This window comes from Lycorma delicatula, chromosome 2 (genome assembly GCF_047948215.1).
Source record: "Lycorma delicatula isolate Av1 chromosome 2, ASM4794821v1, whole genome shotgun sequence".
Classification (NCBI taxonomy): Eukaryota; Metazoa; Arthropoda; class Insecta; order Hemiptera; family Fulgoridae; genus Lycorma; species Lycorma delicatula.
The window spans coordinates 103,899,989-103,911,226 of record NC_134456.1 but is presented as its reverse complement, the minus strand read 5'-3'; the positions used below and the strand labels follow the sequence as shown (position 1 = coordinate 103,911,226).

Below are 11,238 nucleotides of genomic sequence, written 5' to 3'. Positions count from 1 at the left end.
AAATCAGTGAGGTGGGGTAAACGTTCCCGGGCCCCGCCACAGTAACCGGGACTCAGTCTTGCCTCTTGCCTGCCTCAAGCCACCAGGGAGGTAAACCAAGTCCGAATATGCCGTTCCCAGATCCCCGCCTAGTAGCCGGGTCTCGTTCTTTCTCTCCCCGTTTTTTTATACTTCCTGTTCCCTGCTCCAGTCACTTTCAATCTGAAATAAATTTACAATATCATTATTACAACTTTATATATTTTTCTTTAGGATGTATGTTATTCCTGGAATACTGTTTTATATATATTAATGTACTATTTATTTTTATACATAGTATGTAAAAAAAAAATTATTTATTTTTTTTATAAATTTCTATAATTTTGTTTATACCTTTTTATTAATTTTCTTATATAGGCTACTATTATTTAATATAACACTGAATTCCATTATACATTATACGTGCGATATCTTTAAAGTAAAGACCTTTGCGAAATTTCTCTCCTTAAGCAAACCTGTGTCGTTCATGGCCACGCTGATAATGAGTTATTACGTTATAAAATAAATAGGAAAATCGATGTTGCCGCTCACTGAAACACATGGAATCATACGTTTTTTAAACCATCAAAAATTTAAGCCGGCTGAAATCCATAGGCAGTTAGTTGCAGTGTACGGTGATAATCTAATGATGAAAGAAACGTTCGATAATGGTGAGCAAGGTTTAGAAATAAGAGAATTAATGTACATGAGGAAGGACGTTCCAGGAAGCCCTCGATTTAAAAAAAGATCGTTGCACAACGATTTCCGATCTGGCCCTTCTTTTTTCTCATGTTTCAAAAACTGTTATCGGTCGCATTGTTCATGACCATTTAGGCTTTAGAAAGATTTGTGGACGTTGAGTGTCGTTCGTCTTAACGGAAGGTCTCAAAAAAATCCGAATGGGATCTGCTTTGGAATTTTTGATGCAGTACACAAAAAAAAGAGATGAGTTCCTTAATTCAATCGTTACCGGCGATGAAACATGGAGTTCGTATTACACGCCAGAGGGAAAACAGCAGTCAAGTGAATGGAGTCATCAGCAATCACCAACCAGACCAACAAAAGTCAAGCTACAGCCATTTGGACGCAAACTGATGCCCACAGCTTTTTGGGATCCGTTTGGCATACTGCTGATTAATTTCATGCCACGTGGAACGACTATAAATGCAGAAGACTAGTGCAAAACTCTACGTAAGTTACGGTGCGCCATTAAAAATCGGCTACTTGGGGGGCTGACCGACGGCGTCTTCCTGTTGCACGATAACGTATGTCCACATGTTGGTAGGTCCGACACGTGATTTACTGAGAAGATTTGGAGGGGAAATTTACAATCACCAGCGTTATAGTCCGGACTTAGTTCCTTCTGATTACCATTTGTTTGGGAAATTGAAAGAATTTTTGAGTGGTAAGCAATTCGCAGGTGACGATGAACTTAAAAATGCTGTTAAACAGTGGCTAAATGGACTGGCGGCAGAAGAATTCGACGAGAATATATTGAAGCTGGTATATCGCTACGATAAATGTCTTAATTCATGTGGCGATTATATAGAGAATTAGTATTTACGAGATATAAAATATTTTTATAGTTTCCAGATTAGATTTTTTTACAATGAAACGGTGTTTACTTTAAAGTAACCTCTCGTACTTCATTTAAACATTGCTTATCAATTCCTGGAAAAATAACAATTTGCAAATACGTTTTCTTCGATACATTTTGATTCTATGAAAAAAGTAAGACTACTATCTTTTTTTATTTTTTTTGTATTTATGGAGGCAAATTTTAATTTTAAAGTAGTTGTACCTAAGCTACGTATCAAATTTTATTTTATAATGGATACAGAAAATATATTATCTCTGCTCGTCATTTAAAATGTCATCGGAACATAATTTCAAATTCCTCTCATAGGTTTCTTCGTTTTATCTTTTTGTTTATCTGAATATTTTTTTTTGTGATCGCAGTACCAGCAGTAAATCAAGTTTCCCTTGCACAAAATTACCCTGTAAAACGTTTTAGCCTAGTATATATAAGCGTGGTGTTTCAACTTTACCAAATATATTAAGTGGTATTGAGGTCTTGTATGTATGTATATATATATATATATATATATAGTGTGTGTGTGTGTGTGTGTGTGTGTGTGTGTGTGTGTGTGTGTGGTGATAAAACAAAGTGTCACACACCATTTTTATAGAAAGGGTTCATTAATTTGTGTTGTGCAGTAATATGGCTCTGCGTCTGTCCCATTGTTTCTTATGTTAATGGCGGTAAAACATCTCAAGTACAAGAAGCAGGAGTCAAAATTATTTTCTCTCATATTAATGATAATTACTATAAAGCTGAACAGAACAAACGTGACTATCATTTATGAAACAGGTTCCTTGTCACTAATTCATTTGTCTATTTAGCTCGGTAAAAAGGCTCTAGGAAATCACTTTACTGAGAAATAAAGTGAGGACTTTACTTTGTAAGTTATGTTTTAGGAGCTTGTTATTCTTGAGTATAAATATGTTATTTTTGGAAGCGACTTGTGATTCATGGCTGGTCGTCTATAATCAAGAATAATTATGACGTTTCACATACATACGCAACAGAACTTTAAAACAGTAAAACTATTTTTAAAACATAGAAATTAAAAATCAATTGAAATGGAAAATATTTGCACTTAGAAGAAATCGGTATTGTGTTACTACTAAAATAAATTTGAGTCTGACATTCTATTCAAGCCAGACAAAATTATTTTTGTAACGTAGGAATGTGAAATATAATTTCATGTAAAAATCTGAACTCACGTCTGACATTATTACATAATCCTCTTTCATAATATAAATGTGGTCGATGATAATAAGTAATTCGTATCACCGATGACGTTAATTTTTTAATTGTAATGTAGTATATTTAATTATATAATTAATTACGTGTGTGATAATAATAAATGAAATATTTAAAATATATTTTTTTGTGCATGATATTTATTCTAAAAATATATTTTATTAGGTTTGCAAATCGGTTTCATATTTAACGAACTGGCGTTATAAATATATTTTAATAAAAGAAGCTACAAAGTAACCGTTAAAAAGTTAAAAAATTTATACCTTTATTATAAACTGAATTAAGTAGAAGAGAAAGGTAGAGAGCGATAGAAAGAGTAAGGAAGTATCTAAAGTAAAGCAAGTAAACTGCCTACTTTTTGTATTTAAACAATGTAATAAAGTGTTTTTAGGCTTAACTTTTAATTACAAAATGTTATCTTTTATGTTTCAGGTATTACAAAATTGAAGACTAAAAAGAATAAAAACAACAATGTGAACTTTTTGCGTGAGTTGCAACTTCAAGTTAACTTTGAAAGTTTCATAGTGGTGTTTGTAGTGATAATGTGGCGGTGAAGGTTTTGTTGCGATGGTGTTGGTATTATGCTTCTTTTAACTTTTATTCTTGGATTTGCATAATAGGCGTTTACATTTACAAACTATTAAAACTAACATGTTATACTTATGTTTTTATCGTACTGCAAACACAATCTTATTAAATTTACTAACATCATTAATAAGTTTTTTAAAATTAATTAGATAAAATTTATAAATCATTTAAATCGTAAAAAAATTATTTATTTTTGTTAAAATTTGTGTTTATTTATGTTTATTAGTGTAAAAATGCTGAATAATATTTGTGTAAATAGCTAGCTAGTTAATAAAATGACTTTGTACACGAACAATTCAAACAACCTTCCGTTCTCATACACAAGCCCGCCCGATAGAAATCCGTACAAGACAAGCCCAAGAGAATATTATAATAAAGAACAATGGGAATGTCCTGCAAAAAATTCACATCACACGAACGTCGGGTCGGACGACGCATGTTGCAGCTGTTTTAATGAAAGAACTGATAACATTGATTACACCGACCGGAATGGACAAATTAAATATTGTACTCGCACTTTACCAGGTTCATCTTCTACAGTTACATTTAATTAATTTATTCTAAATGCCTAATTAATTTTCTAGCATTTCAATGAATTACAAAAAAAAAAAAAAAAATAGTGTTAATTTATAAATGTTAAGGTAGACTTTGGCTGTCACTCTTCGTTGTCAATATAAATTTTATTTTGGTTTTTATTGGTATTGTTTTATTGGCTTTCTTATTATTTTGTTTTAAAATTTTATCATAATTATGTTTTTATTTTTAGCATGGTTTATCACTTTACTCATGTTTATTTTTATTTTTACATTATATTATTTTATTATTTTTTATTATAGTGTAAATAATATAGTTATGCTGTACTTGTACCTACAAAGCAACTTATCGTGACTGGGTGACTGACTAACTGACTGATTCATCAATGCCCAGCAAAAACTACTGAAGATTAAATTGATAAGAAAAAGTGATAAAAATTATAAAAAAACTACTGAAAATAAATTGATATTGATGAACTTTAGGGTGTAAGTTCACAGTAAGATAGGATTTTAGTAAATTCCGAGTTTAAGAGTTAAAACGGAGTAACCATGAAATTTAACATATTTTTTTAATTTCTCGAACAAATGAAAATATCAACTTCATTTTTGGGGTGTATAATTTTTATGTGAACATCTAAAAAGGAATTTCTAGAGGTTTTGAAATTCCAAATTTAAAGGGTAGAATAGATTCTGAATTTTTTTTAAACTGCTTATTTTATTTTATTTTTTTTTAATTGCTCGGCAAAAAATTATGATATCAGGTATATTTTTGGTGTGTGTAATTTTCATGTAAATATCTAAAAAACAGTATAGATTGTTTGAAATTTGACCTTGAAAGGGGTAAAGTTAGATAAAAATTGTCGAACAATGATTGCAAATTTTTCTCATTTCAAGATATACTAAACGAGATATTCACGAGCTTGCAAATACTCTTCAGATAAATATTTAAAACCCATTTTCAGTTTTTTTTTTTGTAGTTTCGATTTTTTGACGGGTGCATCGGTGTACGACGTGGAGGCTCAATCAACATAGCCACTGCCACTGTTATTCTCTGTGCGATGCGACTAGCTGGCTACTGTTACTTGATCAAAATACATAAAATTAAAAAAAAATTGACCGATTGACCGCGACGGGAAACGCAAGTAATCATATAACGCGGCTTCGCTCGCGATATATGATTACTTGCGTTATCTAGTTATTTTATATGTTTACATAATTCTTTCTCCTAATTTTCATATTCAAAAATAGCTTTAGTTTTTATTGAGGTATCGTTATAACAAAGTTTACTATTTAAATTAATACGTAAAAACTTAGGCTAATTATATTTTATAATAATTTGATATTTAAGTTATTGTTTTCTACTGTTTAAATGATTTCCATTTTATTTACTAGAGGTTTGAATAAGTTTTGTGATCATTGAATGAAATTTTCTTTGTTCTTTAACAAATGATGAACAGAGTGAAAACGTTTTCAATTGTAAGCATGAATAATATTTCTACTTTGATGTTCTTCTCATGATTATTTACATTAATCCAATCAAGTAGACAAAACAACAATTTTAATTTCAATTTTTCTTATAATCTTGGTATTGGAACTTGCCAATGTACGCTACGTCATTTTCGGGAATGGTTTTTATCTTAAGTCAGGCCGCTTACAACCACGGCGGTTATGTCATTAAATTGATTGTACAAAATACTCCCAACAGATTTTTTACTTTTTTTTTCAAAAATTAACTAATTCGGATGGTTTTACGACTATTATGTAGTACTTTTCTTTTAGTTGCTCTCAGACATCACGTTGCAGAAGTATTTATCTTTAATATTCAATTTTTCGTTATAAGCTAAAGCTGGCATTAAAATAAATAATACGGCATTATAAATACTTCTTTTCATAGTTTTGTAAATATCAGACATTCTCTGAATAATTCGTAAAATTACCAGATTAAATAACCTTATTATTTAAAAGTTATTTTAAAAGTTAAAAGTACGCCTGCATGTTTATCTTTGAATTAAGAGGGTCAATTAATAATTAAAGAGATAAATGGCAACAGCGGAAAAACTATTTAATAAAAATACTGAGGATATCTCATGACTAAGTTGGCATCCTGACGTAGAAAATATCAGCTGTTCTAAAAGAATCTCCATTATTATAACATTTTATTTCAAAATTCTGGTTCCACTTGAAACGTGTGCCATGGAAGAACAGAGTTACGTGGTATGATCTTTATTTTCTAAAGAAATGAAACAGGCAAAATTCACTCACAGATGATACATCAGAATGGTAAAAAGTGTATTAACCCTACAAATCTTTATAAGTGGATCAACACTTAAGTCGGGCTGAGCGAGCGTCACCAATTTTTTTCGTATTAGAAGATGGGTTGGGTAGAAATTTCGACTGCAAAATTGAATTAATCATCTTATTCCAAGGAGAAACGCTTCAAGATTTGGAAAATTTCTGAAGTATGTATTATCGACCCTATTATGAATTCCATTTCCACGATAAGCTAATTAGTCTATTAAAATTAAACCGGTTAAGTTTACAATCGACACAAAATCACAAAGATTTCCGAATTCACTTATATGACTCAAAAATATCTTTGTTTAGTGGAAGATAATACAATTTTTAGATAGTAGAATAACTGGTTATGAAATTTAAATTATTAATTTTGAGCCGGATGGTAAACGTCAGAGTACAGAATAGAAAAAATTAAGTTCGTTCACCAGGGAAAATTTAGAACATATGCTTCAGAAGGTAAAAAAGTTGATTTGGGATGATAAAAGGCCTAATTGATTCCGATTATTTAAAAAATGACTTACTATGAACAAGGAGTATTATTATGATATGACAGAAAATAAAGTGAAACCAGCCGTAAGAAGGAAACGTCCCGATTATTTATCAAAAGGTTTTACAACCTTTATATTATAAATATTCTCAAATTTATATTCTCAAAATATTCTCAATATTCTTCTACATGATAAACCCCGCTTTCAATACTGCTCAAAAGACAAGGGAAGCAATTCAAAAAGTGGGTCTGGAGATATTGCCAAGTATCCCTTGCAGTTCCGATCACCATCAGATTTTTTGTTTGTTTGATTCTCTCAGGTTTTTTACACGGCACCGAGCGTTTTAACAATGAATAGGTCAAGAACGGGGTAGAAGAATTGTTGAAAGACCAATGTGAACAATTGTTTACTAATGGAATAAGAAAGCTCACAGAAAAATAGAACGAATATCTATAGTTGGGAATTATGTTGAAAATTGGTGTTCATTTTATTGTTACTGAATGAATAATAATTTTTCTCGTCATATGCGACTTTATTTATTGAAAGACCCTCGTACGTAAAGTTCCGTTCATCTATTCTTACAAAGTTGGTTGTCTTTCTATTTGTTTTTAATTGTAAAATTCTTGAATAACTATTAATAATCATTTTATATTAATCTCTGTTTACTGCTAAGTGTAACGGTCCCATATTTTATGACTAACATAAATATTAATCAGTTCCGTGTTATATTAGTTTCTAAAAAATAAACTTGTTTGTATAACCTCTACACAATTATGTTTAAACTATATAATAATAATGAAAATAATAATAATAATAGCAAAAAAAAATTATATTTGTTTATTACCTACTAGCTGACACCCAATAATAGTACTATACTTTATTTATTTGTTATACTTTAATATACTACTTTAATTATTTATTAATTTTTTTTGAGTTATATATTTTTGGTATGAAATATCCTGACTGGCGTTATCAAAGTTGTTCCAAAAATACTTTATTTAATTCAATTTTTTTTATTCGTTCATTTATATTTTGTCTTAAAATTAGTACATCTAAACGAGTTAATATTACAGTTAAAATCCAGCTGATATTTTAGTAATTTAATCAGGAATCTTTAATACTGATGGAAATTTTTAATTATTTTCCTAAATTTCTTATTCAGTAATAATATTGTACGAGTATAAGAGAAGAAATTTTCAGAATTAACGTTAAATAATATTTATTTAACGCAAGATAATTACATTTGTTTATGACATATGTATTAAAAATAATACTTAATTGTTATTTTCTAATATATACAAACTGAAATAACAAATAATAAAATAATATTTTCTCTGTGGATAAACAACAAAAAAAAATTTTAGGTAGTAGGTATGTACTGTTAAAAAAAACGTGTTTTACCTGCTAGCGAGTATAAATAATATGAAAAGATAGTATAAATAATATTATTATTAATAAAACAAGGGATGTGAAATTACTATATAAGGAAATAATGCCTTAATTATTTAATTTTCTTAATTAAAATAAGGAAGTAGTGTGTTTTTATATTACACTATCATGGTGTATTGTTCAAATAATCCCGTGTTCGTCTACCGGCTAAGATCTAGAAAATTATAAAAAAATAAGTTAACCTCAACGTAATCGCTACCGACTTTATCATTTATACTATTTAAAAATAATAAATAAAATTTTAAATACAATTATTTGGATCCAATTTGTATAAAGCCGTTCTTTATAATAATTTATTTAAAATTTATACACAATTAGATTGTGTATAACGAATTATGAATTAAAAATACTATCAACGTAACACATCATATAATAACTAACACCAACACTAAAAAATATTAAAAAAATATATTATAAATATCATAATTGATAAAAAAGGAAATAATAAATATTCTAAAACTAAAAGACAGAACAAAAAATGCTTTTGTATAAATAATAATCTAAATAATTTTATAAAAATTATATCTCGTGTATCATTCATATCTCACTTTCCTTCTTGTTAAATTTCAATTAAAATCCAGTGAATCTGGTCTTTACTCGTCTCAACGAATATAATTGAAAAAGATTCTTGTAACATTGCAACACTGAGCGGAATTCTCATGCCTCCAATAATAATAATAATAACAAAATTTAATTGTAATATTATTTTTACTAAAAGTTTAATTACCCCAAAAAAGTTTCTCAAAATTTCCAAAAAATATATTTTTAAACTTCATTTGGCTTCCCTACCCTTTTTAATGGCCTCCAAACTATTTTTTTTTGGAGTCGTTTGCACTACTACTATTTAGATAATTTTTTTTTTATTCTTTGGTAAGGGGGAGTGTAGGAGCAGTTATTATTTTAATGGTAAAGTAAACATGTACACAAATACGTAACTTAATATAAAGTGGGGTTATGTTCTTTGAGAAATTTTGTGAAAATTGACCCCAAAAACCTATCTACCTCACCCCCTGAAGATATTGACTCCAACCTTTTTCCAAGAAATTGCCCTATATCCAAGAGTCTCTGTATAAAATTTCATCAAATCGGTTTTCCAGTCGAAAGTTAGTATTAAGTTTTAAAAACGCCAACACACATATATACGTTTGTGCGAATATTACCCCCATTTTTTTTTTATTTTTAGAATGCCTCGGTAATGACACTTCGAAAAATTAAAAAAAACCGATATCTCATTTTTTGTTTGATTACTTTCAATCAAATTTCTGATAATCAGACAGAATAAATAATGTAATACTACAATTATTTTCCAGTTAATGTTTTTTTTTTTATTCGGTGACCAGTGTTTATAGTGTAACATTTTCATTACTAAAAGTAAAATAAAATCTTTTACTTCCAATCAGTCATTTTTAATTATTGCTATTATATGAACTCTATTCAGATATTTTACATTTTGGTTATTTTCATCTCATTAAATCTAAAATAGTAATAATAATAATATTTAATATGGAAGAAAAAGAAAAACGTTACGGCTACCTGAACATGAAAAATTCAGAGATATTTTACCTTTTTTATTTCAAAACAGGAACGATTATTTTGTGTAGGCTGGATTAAATTTTTTAAACCACTTGATTGTAGAATTCATAATCTTTTCATAATTCATAATCAAGTTGTATCTTTCAATTAAAAAAATCAATCTACTTATGGATTAAATCTTTGTTGTGAAAATAAGTTACATATATATTATGAACCCAGTACAACAGACCTGTATTGTACCTGCAATATTAATCATTTTATTAAAATGTTAATTATATACCCATTATATCTGATAAAGTTACCAGAATATATGATTTTGTATTCTTTTAGTATTATATCCTAAAAGGAGGATTAGAAAATATGTTTACTACTGTTTTTGTAAAATAAATCATGTTCAAAAAGCTGCTTTCCAATGGGACTATATTTCAAAATTTATGCAGTGAATTACAAGTGGTTAGATAAAGAAATATGAAGTTGAACATTTATTTTTCTTTACATATTTAAAGGTTACATATTATTTACGGAACTATATTTCAGTTTGAAAGTTTTTGATGGTATCATTATTTGAATCTCCTCTGGAGAATGGAAGAACATTTTATGGGAGTATTAAATAAGACATAAGTTTGTATAAGATAAATTTACGAAATAATTTTATCACATAACTTTGTTATTATAATTCAGTTGAGTAAAATACTTTTAGTTTTAATCAAATCTTCGTTAAATATATAAATATCTCTGAGCTGTTTAACAATTAGTGTTCCTATCAATTTTTCAACAAACTATGACTACTTTAATTAAAATTTTCCCACTTAACAATGCGTTACAAAATTTCCGTTTTCAATATACGTTAGGTAATTAAGCAATTAAAATTTCTTATAGTATGTATTAATTACTTCTTTGTTTTGTTCGAACAATATATAATTTTAAGCGGGGTCATAATGCTATGTAAGTTTTAAAAAATGCGTTTAAAGTATTTCAAACAAAACATTATTCGTTTTTATTATTAAAACTGTTAGAAAAAAAAGTTGCTGCTTCATCTCCATAGAGTACATAAAACATACTACAGTTTCTTTAGTTTAATTTTTGCATTGCGTAACTGTTGAAAAAATTAAGTCCGTTTTAATGTTCTAACTTTTTATATCATATCAGATGTCTTTTTTATTTAAAACAACACTCCTGGGCACAGTTTAAGTTCATGAATTTTACTTAAAACCAAGAGCTGCTTTTCAATATTTATAGTTTTTTTTTTTTTGTTTTAACATGAAATCATTATTTTATTATTATTATTTTTTTTTACACTTATATTTAATTCATGAATATTTAGGTAGATTTCATAAGAAAGCTAGGTATTTTAATGGGCACTGTGACTCGACTTCCGGAAAATTTCGACATATCTTCTCGTTTTAAATCCCCAGACCCCAAAACCACCTTCAGTTCAAATATTTCACTTTCTTGTGGACACGATAACTGCCGTAATTTTGCGCCTATCACTTTCAAATTATTCCCT

The 11,238-nt window shown here is 28.4% G+C and overlaps 1 protein-coding gene across 3 annotated transcripts in view; it reads left to right on the top strand.

The window, feature by feature from the left end:
* The first annotated feature begins 3,692 nt into the window (after positions 1 to 3,692).
* The window catches only part of LOC142319063 (agrin-like), a 968,658-nt gene continuing 961,112 nt past the window's right edge, over positions 3,693 to 11,238 (top strand). For 2 of the 3 annotated variants that reach the window (XM_075355919.1, XM_075355917.1), the window contains exon 1: positions 3,694 to 3,958. In XM_075355919.1, the coding sequence (XP_075212034.1) occupies positions 3,709 to 3,958 (250 nt within the window). In that variant the 5' untranslated portion in view covers positions 3,694 to 3,708. Of the gene's footprint in view, positions 3,959 to 11,238 lie in introns of all 3 variants that reach the window. The other variant, XM_075355916.1, reaches the window with a different exon arrangement.